Source organism: Acromyrmex echinatior, chromosome 16 (genome assembly GCF_024713525.1).
Source record: "Acromyrmex echinatior isolate Ae372 chromosome 16, ASM2471352v2, whole genome shotgun sequence".
NCBI lineage: Eukaryota > Metazoa > Arthropoda > Insecta > Hymenoptera > Formicidae > Acromyrmex > Acromyrmex echinatior.
The window spans coordinates 6,019,820-6,046,131 of NC_141867.1; the positions used below are offsets into that span (position 1 = coordinate 6,019,820).

At 42.3% G+C, this 26,312-nt stretch overlaps 2 protein-coding genes across 5 annotated transcripts in view; both read right to left on the minus strand.

The window, feature by feature from the left end:
* Positions 1–26,312, minus strand: part of bru3 (CUGBP Elav-like family member bruno 3) — a 467,269-nt gene that overhangs the window by 207,151 nt on the left and 233,806 nt on the right. The window lies entirely within an intron of this gene.
* The window catches only part of LOC105153220 (CUGBP Elav-like family member 3), a 448,428-nt gene that overhangs the window by 15,886 nt on the left and 406,230 nt on the right, over positions 1–26,312 (minus strand). The window contains exon 3 of the mRNA XM_087414569.1: positions 1–24,617. This exon is cut by the window's left edge and continues 15,886 nt beyond it. Within this exon, the coding sequence (XP_087270695.1) occupies positions 24,519–24,617 (99 nt within the window). The 3' untranslated portion in view covers positions 1–24,518. The remainder of the gene's footprint in view (positions 24,618–26,312) is intronic.

Below are 26,312 nucleotides of genomic sequence, written 5' to 3' on the forward strand. Positions count from 1 at the left end.
ATTATAGTTACGTAATAACAATGTTAATTATAGTTGATACAACTTGTAAAAACGTAAATAGCAATCCTGTCTTATTAAAATTTCTAAAATAGTGAACAATTTATAAATTTCCGACTCGCTAAAAATGTTTTTTCTACATCTTTACATTTTGTTTCTGATCCCTGAAAAATATTACAAATGTAATACTTTTCAGAAATCAGAAAGAAGATGTAGAAATGTAGAAAACATTTTTATACTCGTAAGATGGAATGGATATCAAAAATTTGCGGAAATGAAAGGAAGAAAGTCCATGTTGAAACCCTTTCTGCGAGTCGAGGCAGACGATGAGAGTAAAAACTGGTACTTAGTAAAGTTAACTAGAGTGCAGTGCCGTTTACGTATGCAGAAAATGGTGGGCTTGAGTTCGCTAGGAGACGGAAGGAGAGTCCGAGTTGCCAGGAAAAGAGGCCAGAGGTACGCGAAAGTCCGAGTGGAAAAGTCGGGTAGATGAAATAAGAGGAAGGAGAGAGCGAGGGCAAGAGAAAAGCGCAGTTTAAGTGTTCGCTCGAGTGAGAAGGCGTCGGTACAGAGACAAGGCGCTAATGAAATAGTCGGTTATGTTTTAAGTACTACTGCTTAATGTACATTCCACGTCGTTTCGCGGGAGCGGGCCGAAAGTTCCGGTTTAACTTGCCCCGGCTGCTTCTGCTTTAGCAATCGCGAAAATTCGAGCTCGCAAACGGGGCGAGATTATCACAGAAATCCTCGGATCTCCATATTTTTTTTTTATCAAGAATTTGAATTAGGCGTTTAAGAAATATATTTTTAATTTGGAGATCACAATCTAGGATTTTTCTTTTCATGTGTCAACTTCGTCGGGTAAACGTCGATGATTTATTAATTGAGATGAATTCGAGTCAAGCGCGCGCGATTTTAATCTATTTTAATCGTATTATATCCATCTTTCCGTCATTTAACTTATACACAAAGGAATGGATCGAATTAGTCCCATAAGGGCGTTAAACCACCGCGAAAAGTTATGAAGCGTAACACGAGGCTTAACTCGTGGCAGCTTAAGGGGTTAATAAGATATTTAGTTTACTAACATTTGGACGGAGCCAAGGGTTTATACGGGGCTAGCGAGAGCCACCCGTGGTCTAAGAGACTTAGAAGCTAGCGGTCACCCCTTGAGTGCATTCTCCTGTTCCGCAGTGTCTACCGACGCTTTAGGCTTTCAAGATCATTAATTTAAGGCGCCGCCGCCGCAGGCACTGCCAGCCACTGAATTCTCGATGCTTTCTAGAGGAAGACTCGAAGCAGCAGGACGGAAAAGAAGTAGACGAGAGGGAAAGAATTCCCAAACTCGCTTAGTGTTTATCGATCGTTTGTAATTGGCTAAAAGCATCGCAATGCGAAAATTAATAAGCGTATCCCGTGATTGACTTATTGCGTCATCATTCTTACAATTTAATTCTTTAGAACATATATAGATCGATTGGGTTTATTAACGAGCAGAGAATTTGCGTACAAAAAGGTTACATGAAATTGATTCGCGAAGAAAAAAAATCGTAGATTCATACGTGAATATCGATTATGATACGTCTAGCCGAGAACGAGAGCAATTGAACTTTCGAGATGGTCGAGCTATTTGCGGGGATAATGCGAGATTGAAGGAATAAGGATGGGCAGAAGAAGGGGCACAGACGGTAAGTTGCAGACGGAAACGGTTATACGACCGGTGGCTGGGGAGGAAGAAGCAGAATGGCGAATGGTAGCCAGGAAATAGTGGACAGAGAAGCAGGGGACAAAGTCGTGTGGAACATTTAAGGCCATTGGTGTTACGAATGCACGCGATGCTTGCTTAGATTCACCTTGTTGAATATTACATGGAGGGACGCCACGCAATCTTGCCTACGACTCAATCCCGCATTGTTAAACTTGATCAGAGCAAGCTAATCACAGCAGAAACGGAAAGATCTTCATGGCGAATTCATGATAAGAGAAAATTGGGCTAATAAGTTTTTGCTCGCGAAATTCTATTTTCGTAATGATAATCGGAAGCTTGATTGTCGCGACTGTTGGGCACGAAGCGCTAAAAGATTACGATCGAAATATATCGTAGGAACGTAGCTTGGTTGGTCATATTTCAGTCCTTTTATAGAAGGTCGAGAGAGAAGGACATATATTTGTTATATCGGATTTGATTGCGCAATCCACATGAAATTTGGTCGGCAGACTTTCGATCGGTATAACGAAGCCGGGCAATAACGCGCTGTGTGCGCAACGACGCAATATGTCATACGGTCTGTAAATAACACGATTCGCCCATATTTTTCGGTAAAATTCAATTTTTTATTTAACGTAAATACAATCATTCTGCGAAACGTGCTGAACATGGTAGCGAAATATAATAAAATATGTAGGGAACCGAAATGAATCTTTGATGCTTTCTGCGAAGAAAAGTTGAAGGTACAATTACGCGATCGATATCCTCGTGCTCTTTCTCATTTCGCAAAGAACGATCGCATTGTTCTGGAAGTGAGTCGCCAGGGCTTGAGATGACGATACAACGTAACGTTTTCGTTTCGCGCCATGACGACGGTTGGGCGGTGAGGAAGTAAATCAATCAATCCGTTGAATGGCCCATTCTTCCTCCTCCTACCGCCACCCTTAACCGACAGTACCACCCTTCCGACTGCAGCCATTCATCGAGATACACTCCGGCATTCATGATATTCCGCACGATTGCGGGAGATTGAGGTGACTCGGAGATGGAAGAGCCACACCATCGCCCTTTCCTCCCTCCCCTTTCTCTCTCTCTCTCTCTCTCTCTCTCTCTCTCTCTCTCTCTCTCTCTCTCTGCGCCATCAACCTTCTTGCCGCTTTCCAAGGAAGCCGCCGTTGCGGAGACGGAATTAGCATCTCCATTAGTCGCGAGGGCATAATGCGATATTACCGGAGGTACACGGCTACCGGAGAGGAAGTGAGACAATGGTCCGCCATGCTACTCGTCATACCCGCGGTAAGATCCGATATCGGTCGACTTTGGTCTTCGAATCTTCTATTACCCGACCGGAGAAAGTCCAGGAATTCTGTACTTATCGTGAGTTGTGTAATTTTGAACGAATGCCGCGCACAATAGAATCTGATCTAATTATACCGGTAAAAATACGCTTATTTTTTTAAAAAAGATCAATTTGGTAATGATGATCATATTGTAAAAGGTCGAAAATAGAAACGTTAATATATGTAGGTAGCATGAACGGTTTGCACGTTATATACACGGTTTTTGCTACCGAAATTAGTTAATATAGCGGCGAGGTATATATCGGTGACGTTATTTTCTGTGATTAAATTTCCGCCGTTGTCTGAGCCCTTCGTGGAATAATTGAGTAAAGGTATATATGAGCGTCTTATACGGAAGGGTGGAAAATCCGAAAGAGAAATTGGGAAAAGAAGATTTTAAGGGGCTGTTTGTAAACGTCCCAGGATCGAAGATACATTTTTCTCATCGTGAGAGTCTCTCAAAACGCTCGTAGGGCACGTCTCGGATTTTGCGAGCGTCGTAGAACGATTTGATGGGGGCGGCGATGATATTTCCGATTCAGCCTCCATTAACGGAACGTGACGATAAAGCTGCAACTGTTATTATCGCCGTCGTTTACGATGCCCGATGGCCCCCGAAGTGTGCGAGCTCGGTCATATATCGGAGCCCGCCTTTTTCCTCTTTTCTTCCACCTTTTTCTCTCTCCATTGCCGCTCACGTTTTTATTTTCCCCTTGTCTCGACTCTGTCGCAGAGTCGCAGAGTGAAAACATTTTTGTCGTTCCTCAAATCGCTTCGGAGGCGACGTCTCCGTGACACGAAATGACTTACTAACGACCGCGGCATAATCGTGACTGTACGACGCTCGACGGTCGACGAGTTTTATGATTAGAGCGTGGTTCGCGACGTTAAAGCGGTTACGGCGCAGTTGCATCGGGCGGAGATCGCAGATCGTTTATGATCGAGATTAATGGCGAGGGCGATAATGCCAAGGAGGAATTGTGCCTCCGGAAGTACGTACGCCGCGATTTCGCGCTAGACCATCGAGAGAAATTACTTCTCCTTGTTTTTCTCATCTTCTCGTATTATCCACGTTATCGTACTCCGTCGATTTTATCGTATTAAAAGTACAGCGACACATTTACGACATCATATTGTTTCGCAAGTATTCGTCGTCATTGTCGTCTTTGTCTTTTTCATCCTCGAAACGCGCACCCTCGTTTTCTTGCATCATGATTTTTGAAATCTCGCGCGTTAAAATCTACAGCAAAAAAACTGCGACTTATTATCAATGAAACCGCAATGAGTATATCAAGACTGCTTGCTTGTTGCAGTACAATGACTTGGGACAAAACGACAGCGCGATATTATTAACGCGACGATATCTGCCGTGGTTCTGACAATAACTCGGTAATGTCATATCGCGAATTTTACTATCTTCATAATTTACGGCATGAACGTCATCATATGTTTCGTATACGGGACACGCGCTTTATGCCACTATCTAGACGAGTGGTAGTCGGTCGTGCCGTTTGGGAGGCGTACTAAAGGATAACTGCCGATTCCGCGAGTCTCCTTAAGACCTCGTCGAACAGGTATCGACATGCCATCGACTTCGGAATCGCTTGAAAATTCGGAGTTTCCCGGCAGCACGTAGAATGCGAGTTCTCTCTCTCTCTCTCTTTCTCTCTCTCGCTCTCTCTCGCAGAGGCCAAAGAAAAAGACAGTCATGCAGCCTTCGCTTTCTTAGATTTCTACGTGTCTTTCTTCTCCTCGTTCTTGCTTGCGAGTTGTGCCCGAGAAGGCGAGCTTGGAATTCCGAGCTGACTGCAAAGTTTTTAACTAAGTTTGGCGGTTGCCCGCGCACATCATTCTCGGCTCTCGATGCCGATTGCTAGCGTTGCCTTTCATGCCGATTCTTCTGGGGGTTCGCCAGTCGACGTACCTTCTTTGCAAAACTTAACCGAGGAATGGTCGGCAATGAAGAAACATTTGAGAACGATTGACCCGCTCGTTCAGCGAAGATGGTTTAACCCTCGTTTCATTGTACGTAGTAGTTGCCTGTTGCGGATAGACAAGAAATTGCGAATAGTGGACAGTTTTGCAAAATGATAACTTATCATAGTCGCCCATATAGACGCGTACATTGTTCCAAAGAAGGGTAATTTGTAAGTGGATTGGCAAGGTCTTTGAATAAAATATTTTTAGCTTATAGCGTATGGAGAACGTAGCATCTATGTACGTTCTAGTCTAACCTAGTTGAACATACTTAAAGTAACTACAAATTTTTACGTATCTACATTTGTTTATGTAACTAGTTTACTATTGTTCCATTTGAAAAATTTACAACATTCCAACTGAATTTTTGTTTGAGTTACCCAGCTACATTTTGATCGGTAATTTTCTTGCTCGGTCGTTGAAGTTTATAAATCATTTCTTTCTGAGGTAGGTATACCAACCGACCGTTTCAATCGAATACGAGAAGTATCCGACAGTCGACACTCGCCAAGGTGGAATTCGCGGAGGTTTGAGAGACGCTAGTGATGAAATGAGATAGGAATTTCATAATTAAGTTATCAACTGCAGCTATTCCGACAGCCAATTATCGTCAACGCCGGGCGCGGGTTCTATCCTCCCTTTTTACTTTTTAAACGGTCGGTCGGCCCGACACTCGGCTCGAAGTCGGAGAATCGCTGTCGATGGACGCCGATGAACGGACGGGGGATGAAGCTAACGGGGCGCGGGGATAGTCGATCGAGTACTCTTTGAAGTCGAGCCGAAGGAAAAAAGATGGAAATAATTAAAAGCATTGAAAGCTTTCCTGAACGCCATTAGGGGCATTGACACTTGGCAACGCCTACGCCGGGAATGAAAACGGCGAAACCTCCACGTAGAATTGTACCCTCTGTTAGAGATGCAAACGTTTTAAAAAACGAGTTCCTTCCTCCGCACATCTCCTCTATTCCCGTTCCGGTCCTTTCTCTCTCTCTCTCTCTCTCTCTCTCTCGTCTCTTTTCTCTTCTTTCCACTCTCATACGTTTGTCAGAACGAATCGCGGGCACGTGCGGTAACACACCTTTTTTGCCAGCTTGAAGTTTTTAGTGCCAGTTCCATAATTAAACTTGCGTCTCGCTGTTTCTCCGTCTGTCCGTCACTCCTTTCTCACGTAACCAGTGATAAAAAAAATACGATGATGACGTTGACGAGCGTGCACCTCTTTATTTGTGTTACGTGACCGTCTCAACTAGATTTCTTAATTCTTGCAGCCGCGAATAGTAACTTTCACCTGAGTTTTTTTTTTTCAAAGTCAGATATAGCGTTTTGATTTCCGAGAGTAAACGGATTTGGTGTTTTTGGTATTATTGGAAATAATACAGTATATGGTCAGGTCGAAATTATGCAAAAGGGCGACGAGGATCTATACCGTGTGCATTCAATGAATTAACAAATACCCTTCCAACCGTATAATGTGCATTTATCATTATTAAACTTGTCCCTACCTACGCACATGGACAGCTTTTTCTCCAATTCTCTCTCCCCTTTGCTATTTAATAATGATTTAACGCGGTTTTGGACAAAAATAAAATTATTACTCTTATTATTATTATCATCATCGTAATTATCGTTGTTGCGGTTCATATGATTCGACGGTTCATCGAAATATAAATTTCATGTCTTTTAATCGTTCGCGCATATATTACAAGAAAATAAGTATAATACCAAAAAACGTGAAAATCATCATTTAGCATGCAAATTGATGAATAATTACTTTACGAAATAACATTTTATACGACATAAATATTCCTTTGAAAAAGTAAGCTGCTTGCTATATATTAAATTTCTATCATTTTACAAAAAACTGAATTTGTATATTAAAGCCTAGCACATTCATATTCATATTTAATCGAAGGCAACCGTTATGTGTACGGTAATATACGTAATGTATATATGTTCTCCTCGCGTCGTAAACAAAATAATCAGCAAAACGTCATGTTTTAGCAACTCCCATTACTAAGCCGCTATAACCACATAGCGATGTGAATGAATATATACGCCTGGTATTAGTGCCTGCAACCAACAAACGAAGCCCGAGAAAGCTGCTCGTTATTATATAACGAGAGCTCGTTATAACGTTGAAAACCATCGCGAAATTGGGTATAACTTCTGCTTCAACTTGCGAGATAGGCGCCGAAGTTGATGGAAGCGTTGCATTCCCCAAGACTTCTGATGTTAACAACTGAATCAATTACTATATAATGCAATATGAATTAAGACGACTTCAAGATTCGATATTTTACAAAAAAATTTATTATTATACAGATAATTATTACAGTTTAATTTTTTTACGATATATATCAGAAAAATCGCAAAGGTACGAGCATATTTTTATTTAATCATTTGCCCAAATTTATTGTTTATCCGAATTATTTGCAAATTTCCAATTAATTAAATGTGATAGTGCAAAAAGAGAGAGAATCCAGAGAAACAATATAATAATTATTACATTGATTACTATATTAATTTAGCGCAAATGGTTTTTTTCCTTTTATTTATCACATAAAATTTGTTCATCGATGTGTCAGTGTCGTCAACGTCTACCATTACTCTATTTCATCTCCGAAGTATCACATCCAAGAATTGACGTGCGTGACGTCTTTCGGGTTCATCGGAATTCGGGAAATATCGACTGGTCCGTCTTGTTACTGCGATTCGGAGAAGTCTTATCCCTTGCTTGGGGCCTAGAGCGCTAAACTGAGGACGGTCGAGATCAATTTGCACGGCGTTGCACGTGACAGCGCCGCCAGCGAGCCAATTCGCGCGGGTACAGTAATTAAACTGCGGTTTAGCGTGACCGGAGCACCTGCCGTTACCAAATTGCAAGTTATGCCGCGTGTCACTCAGCGGTGTGAACTCCTGTCAGCGCGCACACGCGGGTAAGCTGTGCGTTTGAAACTTTCCAATTCCCTTAAACTCATAATATGCATTCTCTCATAATATGCATATAAATTATTCTACATTTTTCGAGGAAATCGCGGCATTGATGGAACGTATAGGAGGAATGCGAACTCGCGTATATTAAAACGAGATAAATTACTTTTTCAAGATGCATCACGTATTCGCTGATCCATTTAATCAACGCGATATGGATTAATTCTAAATATAGTTATCTAGCAAAATATGATTGGATTCTCTACGATCAGTGATATTATTATCGATTTGTTATTATTATCATTACAATATCCAGGATAGAGAGGTGCCAGGGCGATATTCATCGTCGCACTTCAATATAGACTCTCTATCTCCGAATAAATCTGTAATTTGTTAGCCATGGGTCGCGCGCTTAGGGAAAACCCTTTAATCTCCTCGTTCCATTTTCCGAATATTCCATTAGGTTTCTCTCTCTCTCGCTCGCTCTCTCTCTGTCCCTCCCCTTTTCTCTCTCCGTCGTTCTCTGTACCTCGTCGCCAGTTCTCTTTTTTTCGTCTCCACTCTCCGTCATGCCCGGCGGCTTCGGCAGCGCCTTCACGCGTCACTCCGTAGCACGAGGATTTGCGGTTGCCACGACAATTGATTTACACGCAGACACGCGCCCGTGTTTCACCGACGTGCTCTCTCACACACATGCGCTCCCGGCACGCGCGCGCGCGCGTGTATGTAGTACATACATTGATGTATCCCAGCATCTCCGGCCTGGGAATCACCCTCTCTGTCGATCGTATACAATCCGTAATTGTTGTTCCACCCCGTTGCTTTAGCCGAAGATTACAACACGATCTTTCAGGGAATTGGGATTCCCGGCTGCCGCCGCCTCCTCTACCTCCGCCGTTGCATCCGATGAGAATCGAATCGGACTGTCGTTGTCGCGCCGGAATCCGATTGGACGACAGGAGAGACCAGGAATAATAGATGTGGCTAACGCAATGCGATTTGGTAAGCGGCGATTTCGATTCCGGGGAAACGCGGAAAACTGTAATATCTGTAATATCTGAAATCCGGCGGATGTCGAATAAATCGTAGCCGCTGCGTCCCTCGTTGTTTCTTAGTGTTCTTTTTGAAACGCGAGAGCGGCGGACGACGCGCGTCGCGCATCGCAGGGGAAAATAACGAAAACTCGATAACGGTGAAGGGGGTGCAATCTTTGGTGATGCAGGCGTGTGCCGAGATGCGGATGAGATGCGACGTTTCACGTGTATGATATAGTATCGAAGAAAATCGCATCACACGATACACACGTGACGCCGAAGACGCCGAAGCGGAAAATTCGCGAGCGGGCGAAATATGAAACTATGAAAAGACGGGAAAAGCGCCGGCGGCATTACTGTCATTATACTTTGCCTTCTACGCGGATATCTATTTCTGGCTGCAATCGATTAATCGAACGAGACTTAAGTACGGCTCTGGCTGCACCTGGTGCTCGTCCATCACTGGGCGGCGGCGCAATGTTCATTTATGTATACACAGTAGCCGGCCTCGTGAGGAGAAAACTTTCCTTCTTTCAGCACGCGCGGCGGTACCCCGCGTTCGTTAATAATCGATTATGAAAGATGACGGTTCCTCGTATCGACTCGACGGCGCGCCCGTGCGCGCACGTTCGCTAAAACTTATTGTTTTAAAGAAACTTTAAATTTATCGCAAACTCTCTTAGCCGCGGGCGCGTTGGAAATAATCCCTCATTCATCATCCGAGACGCGTAAGGCGTAAGGCGTAAGGCGCGCGCGTCCGGACGGGCTGGGCCGGGCTGGGCCGGGCGGGAGGAAAAGGGAAGACGGGCAGAGATGAGGGTGTGCACGAAGGGTGCGAGGGCGCGGCGTGGAACTAGGAGCTTTTACGCGAGCGCTAAGCCGTGATTAGTTGTTGCGGGTACGAAAGGGTAATCTGTTGTTCCGGGATTTTTATTACTTCGCGCCGAGCTCGGCCGCGCTTTTCGTGTAAATACGCGCGTTACTTTCTACGTGGTAGCCAACAAACGTGCCCAAAGTTGCCGCTAAAACGGATGTTTCTAACGGAGAAGATAGATACACGCCAGCCAGGCGTATTACCGCCTGGGAACTATGCAGCTCGTAAAGAGCGCGTTACCTCGATGATAACATTCTGACGGATACGAAAAATAACATCGATTGATATGCGTTGCGCGTTGAAATATTATACCGGATATTTGGCGCATCCTTGCCTTTCAATTTGTGGGATAACGAAACGGGAAAAGCCGCTTCCTTTTGATACTTCGGTTTGCTCTGAAATACCGTCTGTTAGCAGTCTCACGTTTTGCGCGTTCGGGAAGTAAATCACGGTAAGTGGGTGAGAAGGACCCTAACGCGAAGGACCCCGAGCAAGTAGGAGGGTATCGGAGGTTATCGTCGCTATATCATGGGTCGTCCGTGAGATACCCAAGCTGCTCTGGTAAGGGACTTTATTGCAGGGCAAGCCAATTATAGCTCCGTGGCGTTTCAGCGAGCGCGATATATCGGAGTACTTCTAGACAAGTATCAGCCATGACAATAGAGACTGAATGAGGATATATGACACCGCTTACATATCATTTATTTACATACAGCAGTTAGGAAAGATAAAAACACAAAAAATATTGATTTAGTTTTTTTTCACATAACCGAAATCAATACAATCTATCAAATCTATCTTGTATATAAGAGATTGAATATCCTTAATATTTAATTAATAGGTATTCGATTTAATTGATTAATGAAATACTCTTCCAAATATTCTCAAGCGTTATTATTTTATAGGATAATTCATCTCTCATAAATTCTTACGTTGTTCCTCGAAGGAAGTTTGTTTCGGAACCTGTCTACTTTTGGGAATTCATCTCCGAACAATTTCGAGCAGCCCTAAGGTTTATGCAGCCCCTAACAGCGAAACTCACCCCGAACTCATCCCTCGTGCTCGGCAAACGCCACAAGAAGCAGCAATAAACGTCAGGTCTCCGTGGTAATTAAAACTAAAGATCCGTGGCGCGAAAACGAAAAACAACAGTTGCCGAGCGCCAGCAAGACAACGTACGAAAGAATAACGGAAGATAGAGAGTAAGCTGCTGAGAGACGATTGTGCAGGCGAAATCGGAATTTAGTTCTTTGAGATAGGATTAGGAACAAAATGTTACGTAATTGAAAGAAATCTACTTTTAGAGCTTTAATGGTTTCGTGTTAACGAATTTATAGCCTAATATCCGGGAATACGCAGAAATCCATTGAAATGTACATGAAACAGAAACAAAAAAAGAATGTATTTAATAATATAGCATCCTCGTAATTCATATAAGTTGTATTATAACATTTGACGTTTCTTTCTCTCTCTCTCTCTCTCTCTCTCTCTCTCTCTCTCTCTCTCTCTCTCTCTTTCTCTCCCTCCTCCCCCCTCTCTCGTTTGTCTCTTGTTTCGTAATCTCGCAAATATGTCGTCGATAGAAAGTTAGTCGCGATCTTTGTTTTAATAAAGGCGGATGGAATGAAAGTGAGTATAAAACTTGGAGAGTTAAGAACTTCGCTCGTTCCCTTTCACAGCGATTTGGTACAAAGAAACATTAAATTTTTTTTCAGCTTTGCTTCAAACCGGTCGCTTTTGCGGATTTTAATGGGCTTCTGCCTTCGACTCGCTTGGCATCCATTTTCCTAACGCAGCAATGACGAGAATGGAAAGGGAATAGCGAAGGGGATAAGAGGGGCGGGAGAGAAAGTGACAAGGGAGAGGTAGAAGCTACGTTAACAACACGAAAGAACCGTGGATCCCTTTGCATTTATATGGAGTAACCTTATGGGGCCGAACAGTCAACTTGGGTCTGCTGTGGCTAAAAGGAAACTTAAGAAACATAAAGTAACTTCGCCTTTCCGCTCTTTCCTTTCTTCTACATATTTTCCTCCGCTCGTCTGTCAGCGGTCTCTCCTGCTTTACCTACGCGACAACCATTTGCACAAAGCTTTCCGGATTGCATTATGACGCGAGAGGTTACTTAGCACTATACAACATAGAAACTTTAAAGACGTGCAATTATTCCGTTTCCGCTATCGTATATTACATAAACATATTGTAGTTTCCATGCTCTCTACAAATACAAAATGTGCAATAAGTTTTGACTGATATGTCAACTTTGTTTAATGAATTTTTTTTTATCAATCTAAAATCAACTTTATCTTGAAAATATTTCAAAGCTGTAATTTATAATTTATTTATTAAATGATGATAATCTCAAAAATGGTTTTTAACTTATTGAAGAATTTATCGTTAAAATTAAAATTTAAAATGCTGTTAGACTCCTTATTATACTTGATATGAAGGTGTCGCAGTCGCGGTAGTACCATAGCTTCGAGTTTAGCAGGAAGAAATTCTTGCGCACCCCTCGTATCCAGAGAGATCAGAAAGTTACGCTGGAGAAACACTGATGAACATTTAAGTGGAAACTAGAACCATCGAGAGACACAAGACGTCGGGAGAAGTAGATGGAAGGGGGCGGGGGGGAAGTAGATGGAAAGCGCGCGACAGAGAAAGTGAGACGAGGGATGCGGGGAAGTGGAGGAACGCGAGTCTGGATACAAAATCAAGCCTGGCGCGGGAACATGTGATTCGTCGCTGCTAATCTGCATGCTGAGTCGAGAACGTGACGCCATTGAATATTTAAGACGGCCGAAGCCGAGAGAGCACCCCCTTGCGCGTTGCAACAGCTTCTGTCGCCGCGGTAGCGGTGCACCCTCCGTTACCCTCTATTGCGCGAGGGGTTTGCTCCGGTCCCAGTACCCGGCACACGACCTAACCTCCCCGTTCTTCGTCTTTGCGAGTAAGAGGCGAGCAAGCCTCGAGACTTCCTGGTTTTCATATGCAAATGCAACCCAACGTAGCGAAGCTGGTTACAACGTCGACGGTGCGCGTGTGCGAGATCGCGAGGGTGCGTTCTACGAATGTGCGCAGATTTCTATCTGTATATGTGTATGTGCGCGAGCGAATACTTCGTATGTCGAGGTACTATGCGATGGGTATCCTACGACATTACCGGTAAGAGGAAACTTCAGCAGCGAGAGAACCCTCGATGACGGAGACCAGCATCTCTTATCCCGGAACCTTCGTGAAGAGATAATAGAGAGAGATAGAAAAATTTCTCTTGCAACAGATGGATCTCTTGGAAGAGATACGTCGTCCTTAGCACTCCCTTTCTCTCTTGACGATTGTATTTTAAGTGGTCCAATAGATAGCGGTGGTTCGCGTTTTTGCTAGGTTCTAATTAATTCCTGAACATGGATAGGCACAAAAGGTTTTCCGGACTGAAATGTCGCCGTGACGACTTTTATTGCTCTTTAATTAATGCTATTCGGGAAGTAGAAAGAGCTTAGTTAAAAGAAAATACGAGGGCTCTAAAGCAAACAGAAAACATTCTGTATACATGTGTCCTATATACCAGATTATTCTTACGTAGATGTTTGACGTAGTTGATAAGAAGTGGAGCTCGTTAAAACGCGGCAAGGGGAAATAAGATATAGATAAAAGATGCAGCGTTTATTGGCTGGCTTTTATCGTTGAAATATCGATTCTTTCGTAATTTACAATACCGTGGCGTTAATCGATCAAGTCCTCGAAAACCAAAGAAGGCGAAGATAAGCTGCGAAGATTGACGTTTACCGCGAAACAGAAAAGACAAGAAAATCGACGTAGCTTTGACGGCCTTGTTGTCAATTTGAATGCCGATGAAATACTTATTTCTGGAACGAAAAGCAGAAGAGAAGACTCGGAAGAGCGGACCGATACGCGAAGCGTTGTTTTTCGACGATAAATTCGACGATGGAATCGAACGAGACGGTCGTCCTCGTCTACTTTCAACTCGAGAGTTCGCGGCGTGGTGGTCGCTATCGTAACTCGAACACGATCGTAAAAGCGCTTACGCGACGTTACGTCCGGATTGAATGCAACGTGCTGATGCAGAAGAAATACGAAGAAATACGAAGAAGACTTCGGGCTAAGCGTCTCTCGCGAGCACCGTTTTCTATAGTTAGCCGCTTCATAATTGATTCTCGTAACGTACATCTATATGCGCGAATATTTTTAAGGAAATACTGGAACGACATACAGCCAGTGATTGAAAATTAATTACATTTGATCGGTAAAACAGATGATTAGCATCTTTTTAACTGATCAACATCTCAAAGTAGCAAGCTGTCAAACAATTTTTGATTAAGCTGAGTTTATTCACTTGGATGATTTTCGTGGTTCAAATTACACGAAGCACTCGCGTTGAAAGTCCCGATAGAATTCTGCCTCTTGCCGCTGCTGGCCACGATAAAACCACGTTTCGCGCGCGAAAGCTGCCGCGTGTACATTTTACTGGCGAAAATAGCGGATGCCCCAGTCAAACGATCAGGGATTACAGGCGGGAACCGCGGATGGATTGACGCGCGATACCATGAGCACGGCGCGATTCGAGCGTGGAATTATACGCGTATGCAAAAGTTCTCGACGTTGTAAAAGCGCGCGGGTATCACGGCTCGTTCTGCATATGTATGCATTTAGCTGCGTTTTTCAGGTCATGTAAAGAGTATTCGCACAACTATCGTGGACTATTTGGCGGTATTTCTTGCGGACCGAGCGAAATTACAATTCCACAAGAGAAGATTTTCAGATAGGAAAAATAAACGTTGTCAAAAAATCGAACGTTTCTATCGAACTCGAATGTAGTAAATTAATAAAAATATCGCGACTGTAGAAGATAGAGCTAATTGTAGAAATGTGATACCAATTCCAAGTTTCATCGCAAGCACGTATTCGTTAATTCAGTCGAAAAGCGTTGATACTATGAAAGTACGTAACCTTAAAAACGTAGTGAAGAACTTGAAATACAAACTTGTATAGTAAAAGTTCTGTAGAGATAAATAGGGAGAATGAGGTTCTAATCTACGCGCAGAATACCTGAAGGAAAATTCGCTAAGGGTCAGGATGCCATGGAGAAGCATCTCGCGAGCTGCGGAAATTTATTAAATATTTCTTAGCGTATTTCATTTCATTATCTCTCCCGCCGGGACTCGCATTCCTCGAAGGACATTCGAGCGACTACCAGCGTATTACCGCCTACGATGAAATTAGTATTATATGTATACATTATCGTTGTTCCGACATGTATTCGTTACATAATTTATAATGTTGCAAATTTCCTTCTCTCATATCATTATAAATGTATGCAAGGAGAACAAGGCTCCTTCTTGTAAATTTTGGCAGGGAGAAACAATTAATTCATGAAAATCAGTTTTTTTTTTACGTAGTTGAACGCTTATTGGCTAATGTGTGGCTCATGTGTGCATTATTCTTAAAAAAAATTAGCTGAAGATCCTCAAAGAGGTTTCGATATACAATATATCAGCTAATTTTTTAATGTACAATTATTTATATTAATGTAGATTGAATCATTACGATCATAGATAGGGCGATGGAATGAAATTATTAATCAAAAGATTATCGACCATATACACACACATATATGTGTATAAATTTGTCACTGATTCGAAGAGGGAACCGCGTTGTTAGATTGGAATTCTCGGATCGGTGGACCAGCATATGAAGATGGGTCGTTGGGTCGGTGTGTCGGCGACCTCGTAGTACGCTTCTCGGAACTTCGGCATGTTACTCCGACACAGAAGGTCTCTGCCCGTGTAAAATTAAACCTCTCCTTGAAGCCGGAGCCGGATTTATACGATAGCTAAATATGAGCCGGGATCGTCGCCATTCTCAGAGACCGTCACCCCTTTTCCGTAGGGGCGGCGTTGGCGGCGATGTCGGGTGAGTTCCGCCACTTTCGTACGGTGTGCGCGCGAAGGGGATAATTTGTGAACGACGTGGAATTGCTGGGAAATAGGAGACGAGAGACTACTATAGCACGCAACCCCTCGTCTCTCCTCGTGCCCCGCATCTGCCTACTTCGGTCGCAATGTCGGTATTAGCGGGGAGGTATTCAGGGAAGTGTTTGCTCGTAGGTGTTCTCGAATGCGCGAACAGCATGCTGAGAAAAACGATGAGCAGATAGAGAAGGAGAAGTTAGAAGATAGTGAAAAGGCAGTAGATAGAGCGAGATAGTGTGGTGAATACGTGGCGCGGAGAGAGAGAGTACGTGGCAAGAACGCAAAAGGTGTACGGAGATCGGAAGTCGTGCAGCGAACGTTGCGTGAGACATGAAGATGGCACGTAGCACGTCAATACTATTGCCTGTCGATTTACATCCGATATGTTCCAATATACCGACTTGACTCGCGAACGTGCGCTAGCCGAAGGCTCATACTTGGCAAATCCTTCCCTGGAATTCTAAGGTGATACGCGAGACCAGATTTGCTACAATAAACCCGATTCCTCTCATCCGATGCGTAATGATGTAAGTCGAGGCCTTCGAACGTAACGATGCGAAGCGCGAGACGATGCTTATGAATAATTCAGCGCGCGTGGCACGCCGTGGAGGTTCGTACAGAACTATCGCCGCAAACATAGACGGTGTACTATTTGCCGCGTAATTAGCTTCAGAACATCCTGATCATTGCTTTCCGACTATTCGAGGTATTTGTACGCTAATCACGGACGGATACGCTTATATGAGCATTCGCGAAAGACATACAATCCGGGATACCGGAAACTCTGGACTCTGATTTATCATCCAATATTTGAGTGCGGAGCTTTTCAATCAGGGCCCAAGGTTTACACAACAGCCCGCGGCTATGTTCGACTTGATTCAATGGCGTAGCCGAAGCCGTGTAGACGGAAGCAGAGACAAACAACCCCCGTAACTATCTCTGTCCCTTCTTTCTTTTTCTTCGTCGTTCCGCCCGCGGACGCACCTTCAATCTGTTCTACCATCACAGACTCACGGAGCGTTCCGGTCGAGTCGCGGAAAAAAAAAACAGAGCGCAATCATTATCTTTTGTCACATGAAATGTGGCAGAAAGCTGGAAAACTTCTTTCGAAAGGAGAATTCTTCAAAGGAATAAAATCCGCGCAATAAATATTTCATAGTTTCTTATAAAAATCAGTAGAGAAAGGAGAACATAACGATATTAATATTAGGAGAGTTTCCTGGAACTTTTGGTATTAGGCATAATAGATATAGACTGACTATAGCATTCCCTGGTCTTAATATCTGTGCTCTGTTAGAAAAAAAATTGAATCATATCGGCATCTCTCTTTAACTTGATACCTACTTTAGAAAGAAAGAGTGATATGGTTCAAATTACCTCACTTTTTCTGATAATATAACCCCCCCCCCCTCTCTCTCTCTCTCTCATAGAAATGTGCAATCTATTTTTATTATAGTAAATTTTATAATATACTGAAATTCGCGCCTTTCTTATATTAAACTATAGAAAACTGCCTGAAGAAAAGGAAAAAGAAAAAACAAATACTGTCTTTTTCTATTTCCTGTACATTAGCCAATTGGTAAGTCCCTGACAAAGAAAAACAGCACTTTTCCGAAACACAATAAGTGTAGTAAGCCTTAAGACGTAAGAAATCAATCATTTATAATCGCTTATTTTCCTCACAGTCAATTATGATTATTAACCAATATCTCATTGCTTAAAGCTTACGTCTACTGTGTTTTAGGATTCAAAGTGTCATTATGGAATTTAGGAATTAGGCACCTCGATGACACGCTCCAGTATATTATAGAACTCACTGTTTTATTAAGTTTATGATATTATTACGTTGCTTCCGTTTATAATATTATTAATGAAACTCACTTCTTAAGTTTGAGGTCTTGTACGTATATTACAACGCGTCTACGACAAAATTTTCCGAGGAAAGCGCGACGTCACACGCGTTTAAAAAGGTACCGGCGATAACTTGTTGGAAATGATGCTCGGACGCGTTGCACCTGCAACGTTGACGTTGTATCTCATCGCATGGGGGAAAAGGGAATATGGACGTCAAAATATATGGCGCCGCATGACAGCACCGCAAAAAATAAGGGGGAATATGATAGTTGTGTAGCCTGCTATTTCAGAGACGGGCGGCGGGCGTAGCGGGGAATGACGACGACGACGACGACGGCGATGGCGACGACGACGACGATGACGACGACGACGAGAATAGGGGGTGTACGCGAGTGACAGGACAGTCGCAGTTGGAACGGTAACGCGTCGTTCCCCAACAAGGAACAAAGACAGAGAAGATGAGGGGTGACAAGGACGCAGATAGAGGGTGAAACGCGCGACAACAAGGGGCTCTCTCGTTTCTGCGTGTGATGTATCCGCTACTATTCTGCAGGATAAGATCTTTGCAGGCGCACACATGTACACGTAACGCGCTGTAACTATGTCGAATGTCTAGAGATACACACGTACGCAAATTTCACAAACAAGGTACCTACACGGAAGTACAGGGTTGCTCGCGTCGGGCATCAGTCCTACGGATTTATTTAGCCTGGTTAATATCCAACGACCTTTAAATTAAAGGAGAAGGTATTTTCATGGTGACTAGTCGAAGGTATTAGGCAGGACGAGGATTTAATCCGCTTGACGTGCTCAGATCGTGTAATGTAATTAATAATTGCGGTGGGATTTACGGCGAATTGCGAGTTTCGAAATTAAAATTTATACGAACATGGAATAGTTTCTAAAAAAGATGGAATTATAGAAGATCATAATTCCACTATAATTCTATCGGAGAAATGTCTGAGATAGGGAAAGTATTATATACTCCATATCGATAATATGGAATATCTAGATTATTTGCACGCAAAAGATACGTTTTGAACAGTTTCGATAATCTGAACTTTTCCAACTTTTCGTCAACGTAATAAGTTTACCTGTGTACGCGAGCGTACCCTCGGTTTATCAGCTGCACGCTTTCCATTATAATTCTCATTCTAGGATCGAAAAATTTCATTTTATCCCCGTAAATAATGTTTCAGTAATATCGGGCGCTAGCGTCGACGTCGGACTTGCATTATTATCAATCACAGTGGCAGCGCCAGGCTGCGAGCAGATCGCACACACACACACACGTACACATATCACTCTCACTCATACGTCGTCTGCGCTCTTCTATCGTCGCGTTCGTCGGCGCGTGAATAAGTAATCAGAGCCTGATGAAAAGTGTCGCCGCCGCGGGAATTTATGGGCATCGGGTGCGCGACCCGGAAGTGTCAACTTTCCAGCGTCACACTGTGGAGGTAGTCAGAGGTAGTATGATCAAACGCGAAATTTCCGGTAGCGTCCACCGTGAAAAACGCGACTTGACGTGACCGATGATGTTTAACAATGGATTATAAAAACTCCATTACTCATCTACTTGCACGTCGAAATTTTCCGTTAGTCCTCTTTCCTACGGCGGTTCTCTGTGTTGACGAGTAAACGTTAAGTACTTGGCGGAATAGACCGTAATTAAAATAAGGGGGAGAGTTATCCAAAAAGAAAGGTGAACGGGCGAATGAAATGCGTCGGCGACACTTATTCCGGTATTTGTCTCTGCGGAGAGACGCTGCAATCTCCTGTTGCTGCATCTCTCGTCCGTAACCATTTTGAGATCCCGTCTCACCAAGAAATTAAGAAGCGCCATTAAGCGCGCGGTTGCTTGCTGAAACGGACGTTACCTTGCGACGTTACGGAGGCGCGCATAGTAGATCCATCGGCGCCGTAAGTCTCTCGCTAAAAAGTACAAAGGTTGACATAGAAATACTCTTAGCTTCAAAGAGAACGAGAGTGACTGGAAGCGGCATCTTGGCAGAGAAGGCAAGGAGAGGGGAGAGTGAGTGAGAGAGAGAGAGAGAGAGAGAGAGAGAGAGAGAGAGAGAGAGAGAGAGAGAGAGAGACTGAGATAAAGGGGGTTCTTTTAATAACGGTCTGGACCGTCGTTACCGGGCATCGCGAAGCTAGTGCTTTCTTAAGGCGGCTGGTAAAGTGCCCTTGGTACAGTGCTGCCGGCAATATCTTCCGATTACGGTTAAGTAAAGACCCAACCTTAACTTTCCACCTAACCAGGGTATTCGCTTTCTCCCCAGCTTCTTCCCTTCCCCCGTCCGGGGGTCTAGACTCTGTTAAATCCGATAAGATAACCGTGCGCAACTCTACAGTCAAAATTGCAATCAAGTAACTATCTTAAACGAGGCCGCAAAGATTTGACGCAAAATGCGTCGGTCACAAAGACAGTAAATAATGTCCTTGATATCGATTAAAGTAATCCTGAGATTTCATTGAATTATTGAAAGAATCCGATTATTCGATTTAAATGACGCGAAATCTAGATAAATTCTAGATAAATTCATGCACTTGTTGCCGAATTAACGCGCTTAATTCACAATGACGAAAGTGGTTAGGTAGAAAAGAAAGAACAACGAAGAACGAATCGGGTAGTTGCACCGCGATAGCGTTTCCATAAATCGAGTTTCTCCCCTCGGCCATTCAAGACCGGAGTACCGGAGTGGGCAGCATCCGAAAGGAGTAGCGGTAATTTATTCTAATTGGATGAAGTACGGCCATTAATAAGCAATCCACGATGCTACCCGAAGGCGGCTCTGGTTGACGGGTAGATAAGCTATATCTTCCATACTCTTCCCGCCACGTTATTTTTGTCCTTTCTTTCCTTTTTTTCTCGCGCTTTCTCCTTTTTTTTCTTCTTCTTTTCCTCGTTCTAGATTTTCGCGTTGCACGAGCAACGGAGGAGAGCACAGGGGTGGGAACGAGCGCGAGGTGGCGGATCTTAATAGCACTTATTACTCTCGTCGGAGGCTTTCTGATATATTTCCTCTATTTTTCGTCCGCGGGGAAATCAGGCGCGTAATAGTGTATAATTAGTTACATGGTCCCTCCGTAACTTAGCCTGGTGTATTATGCACGATCAAAGTGACAGAGTGGCGCATAGCCTGCAAGTGAATGCAGCCATACCTCCATTAGCCGCATACGCAGAAAATTGGGACGATATGTCTGGAATTTCCGAGGGCAGCGTATCCGTTATAGTTTCGACGCCTCGTTAAATTCGTACCCATCGACATAGTGTAACGCGGCGATCGTTCAATATATTAACCGTTTGAAGTTACATTTCATTACATTAGATTCGCCGAAATACCACGCGCTGAATTCGTCGATGATGTGCGTGAATACTGTGTGTACATCAAAGGAATAAATAATATTGGATGATTGCAGCGCAGAACGGAAAACGAACGGTTCATTAATATGTCTCGCTGTCATTTATTTGACAATTTCTCACGTACCGAAGCTCGCGATTTGAAATGATTGAAATGCAATCGCAATTTTTATTTAGTGTTTATTCGCTGTTGCTAATTGACAAAAAAACTTTTCCACAGTTTGTTATTTTTGCTTTCTTTTGCTATGTTTTGTTCTGCCGTAAAGTGTAAGAGCTATCACGATAGAAAAGAAGTGGAGAAACGTATAGAAGGATTTTAAGACAGTCTCCTTAAGAAGGAGTGAAAATCTGTACGAGGACAAGGAATAATCGCGAGTGGATGTGGAGACCGGGCTGACGCGCGGGATTGGACACATAATATCATCGTTTTCGGTTATCTGCCGTGAGAGAGAAGATAGGAGGCGGTCGTGCGGAGGCGACTCAATGGAGGAAAGGGGCATCTTATCGAGAGAGAGAGAGAGAGCCTTGCCGAGAGAAACGTGTGGACTGAAGGGGTTCGAAGTTGGTGGGCGGGCGGATTTGCGGGAGCCCGGTTCCCAAGGGACTCCCTCAATTGCCTCGTCCCGCAATTATACGTTTGAGCGAAGCTACTATCTCCGTTAATGTGCTGGACTCCGAACTTGGGAGTCCAAGCAAGGCCAACTAGTTCGAGGTATCGGCGCGGCGAAAGCACACTACCAATATACCGTCACCGTTGATGCTGCCGCCATCGCGAAATATTGCCCGTTACACCATGACCCGAGGACCAAATGTGTATTTAGTTATAGCCTCTTTGATCCCGCGCTATCTCGATTACCAATGGGTGTGTGCGTCGCAATTTTCAAGTAGTATCGAGTACTTCCGAGCGTACGCCGGATGCCGTACGTTGTGTTGAAACACGTCGCTGGAGAACACGATATTTTGATGCTATCACAAGCGAAAATGTTTCCTTTGCACATCAAATTATTTCCGATGCAAGAAACACGACCGTATATTCTGTAAAATGCGAGTCAAATAGAAAATGCGTGGGTACTTATAATGAATTTTAAACAATAAATATTTTTATATTTTTGCGTGAATTTTATTATGACTCCCACTCTTCGAACAACAAAGAATAATTTTGCACAGACTTTATCTCATTTTCACTTTTATATTTTTAGCAAAAATGTTTGGAAAATATAGTAGCGAAAAGCTGCAAAATTATACATTGACGAAAGGTTAAACGATGTTCAGTTCTCGCGATCAAAAGTATATCTATAATCTAGTAGTTATAAAATTTTTGCGATCTCATTTCTTACATACTTCACGTTCTAAAATGATTATCGAACTTGCATCGACCAGACAATATCATAACTATCCCGAGGAATATATTTCCGCCGAGTTATTATTACCTGTGTATATCTCCGCCAGGAATAAAGCGGGAAGTACAAGTTCCACGAGGGAGGTTGATAAAAATTAACGGTCTCCCGTGAAAGAATTAACGACGGAAAGAGAGAAAAACCGTAAGGCGAAGAAAAAAAGGCGCCGCGCTTTAAGCGTTAATTAGGACGGCCAACAGATTATACTAATTCCCCCGCCGTAACGAAGGTTGTTAAAATCGTGACAAAAATGAGAGCGGGAAAAATAATGTGCGTATTTCTCGCTGCCTCAGAGCTGAACTCATCCAATATCAGGAGCGCTTCCTGCATATGGATACACCGCCCTCCTGCTGGATTGAGATAACATAATAACCGCATTTACGGGAGATGCTAGCTACCTCTAGGATACATCGGGATTGGAAAGGATAAAATATTATCTTAGTTACTGTTGCCACAAAGCGCAACGTAACGTCTCGTATAATGTACTGTCTGGCGTCCGATAACAGAATTGAAAAATCGCGATAAGTACATCCTCTCCTTTCAACTGCTTATGATGGCTTAATTCTCATTTACATTAAAAATTTATACTGAAAGAATTATTTTTATTCACGTTATAACAGTTTCGTATATCCTTGTTGCGCAGCAACAAGAGATGCTTACTACTTTAAAACGATTTTAAACAACTGAGTAGAAAACAAATTCAAATTTTAAGATCGACTCGCAACAAATCTTATAAGATATCGGATTTCCCTCTTATTGAATCGATTTTTTTTTATCGTTCAGTATTTTTCGTTCCTGGATGTACGAAGATAAAGTGTCTCGGTACTTGTTCTCGTCCTGATGGCCATGTGTTGTATACCGTACGATAGATGGACACATTCCGAGTTGACACTTCGAACAACCCCAAAAGCTTTCACCGGGAACATACACAACCTATCTCTGGTAAATGCAAACATTTCTGCGGTCCGAGGGCGTGGAAGGGATGACGATTTCGAGTAGACGATCAACCGTAGGCTAAATGGATCCATTGTGCTATCGAGTAAAGTTGAAGTGTCAAACAATCGACTGTGGTCATTGACTATCACGCACCTAAAGATAGCGTCAAAGTCACGAAAGGCGAGTGACCGAGAAGCGGAAATCGCGCAAGCTGTGCTAGAAGGGAGGTTGGGCGCGAACTGATCGTCTACGATAGGAAAATACAAAGGTATCGATAAGTATTTGCTTAGGCTTCCCCGTGAATTATTCGTCGAGGAACGGACATGACGTCTTACTGCGAATAAAAACATCTCTTTGCCCTCTTTCTATTTATTTCGATGGACCACGAGCAATTAATTTCGGAATAGAAAAATAGAAGATTATGTGTAGGGATGATTACCTTGAATCTCTAAATGGAAATATTTAGCTTCGAAAAAGTATTATATCTGATTTTAATTGCATCGAGAAAAAGAAGGGAATATCAGAATATAACAAAATAGTAAAAGAAAGCAAAATAATATAGATACAATTTCATATAATGTACGTGTATTTTATTGTGTGATATAGAACATAAAAGGACTATGTATTCGCACGTGCGGTAGATTTCCGTAGAATGTATTTTTATCTATTTCAAAGCTTTAACAGCCGTATAAAATTGCTTTATTGTCTCTTTAGCGCATTTGGAACATATGTTAACGTTATTTGTGTAGAGGAAGAACATCGAAATTTTATGATTTTCAGTTCGGTTATCTTTATAATACACGAAATCTTCTATAATTACGCGCAATAATACAATACGTAAATGTACAAAGTATCTTCGCAAGAAGATTTGTGCTGAAACTGTAAATTCTGTGAAATTCATCGTTATATATATGACTACGTTGAATTTTGACCTAGTTACTGAAATTGTGGAATAACATTCTACTTCTGCGATTTTATGCAAAGTGATACAAGACGAGACTCAAATTTCAATACTATTCATTTCGAAAGTTTCTTTCAAATTAAGTTTGGCAAAGTGGGTACTTATCTGTCGCTCTCGTATATTTATATAGAGAAATCTCTATTCACGTAAGTTTAAAAGAGTCGGCGCGAAAACTCACCCTCCACCACGTTAAGGATACCAAAGTGTCGGGATCCCGAAGGTATTCCCAGTAGCACGATTACCGAACTTACCTGCAACAAAGAACATAAGGTTGAATTAGCGTGAGTATAATGGCACATTCGTTTCAATGCACATTTAGCGACAAAACAGCTGCCATAAATGCTGATAACACCATAAGGGTGCTTTTACGTGCGATGATATCCTCTTTTCAGCGCGACGCATCGCCTTATGTAGCTCGGATGCTGGTTGTACGTACGAAAGTCCGCGAGTTTAATGTCATTTCGTCCCTCATTTGTGATTCATGAAATCGTCCGAACTTTCGTCTCCCCCTTTCCCCCTATCCTGTCCCGAAAGCGAGCCACCGTGATCCCATTTCAGCTGTCCCACGGGCACGGCCCGGATTCCGAAGCTGTCGGATAACCAAATAGCGAAATCGATCTATCTATAGGTCATGTGTATACGCCTGTGTATCTCTCGACTAGTACATTTCAAGCCGAATTCGTCGAAAGAATGTCGATTATTTTCATTTAACGTTACCGCGTGAATTAGGAACATTTGGCCAAAGCATGATGTCTGATATAACATTCATCATATATATGGAAATTTCGTGAGTACATTCAACAGGGTATGTTTAACAAATGTTGGGAATACGTATGCCGGGGATTGTATGCTTTCCTGCCGTACTTCGAGTAAAGTTCGCGTTACGCTTTAAGACCACAAAGATAGTAGAGCACTCTGCTCTAATTAGTGGAAGATAAGTGATTTTCGAGTCACATTCTTGGTGGGTCTCTCAACTTTGGCGTTTTGCTAATGTTATCTTTAGATATTCTGACTGTTTGTGATTGTTTTGCCTGAAACACGCCTCGACATAGCATTCGCTGTATAATGTTTCACGAATCAAAATTATTCGATAATTAACACAGTTCTCTGCGCATTTGTATTCAAAGAAATGGGTGATGATTTCCGTGTCATAAATATACAGTAAAAAATTTCTGGCCAACGATATAATTTTAATACGCTCTCAAAACGTAGTTATAATCATATCGCGTTGTCATAGTTATGCTAATCATCGTTACAATTTGAATGACTGAATTCTTGTTTGGGTATCCAGCTAAGTACAACAGATGATAATTAATTTTAGACAGCTTAACGATGATTCAATGACTGTATTCGCCGATCTTGTTACAACATATTAATTTGCCTCCGATATTGTTACTGATACCCTGAAGAGGACCTAATCTTATGATCGAAATGTCTGTAATTGATGATTGACATATATTGTGTAATATTTGAATACACACTTACAAGCCGACACTTCTGTGTCGGCTCTCATTGGTATTATTTTCCTTTATTGATATAATTTTATGATATTTTTTGTCAATCTTTTTCAGGTTATATTATAAATCAATAAGATTCTTGTTGTAACCAATTTAAGAACGTGATATTTAAATACTAAATGATTTTAAATACTAAAATATATTAAGTACTTATATTCTATATTAGGTATATTTATTTTTATTTATAAAAATTCTTTATCTAAGCATCCGTTCATTTTTTAAAAATATTAACAATATAGGATAACAAAGATATATAAACCAAAAAAATCTGTTGGACTTTATTAAGTAAGAACTACATTTATTATCTAAGTAGAAATCAAATATCTCAGACAATCATATATGATTGTAAAACATAAACTTTAAAAATAAAAATATTTAAGTGTACGATTTTGTTAAATTGTGGCATAACTTCTATCATAGATGTGTTCG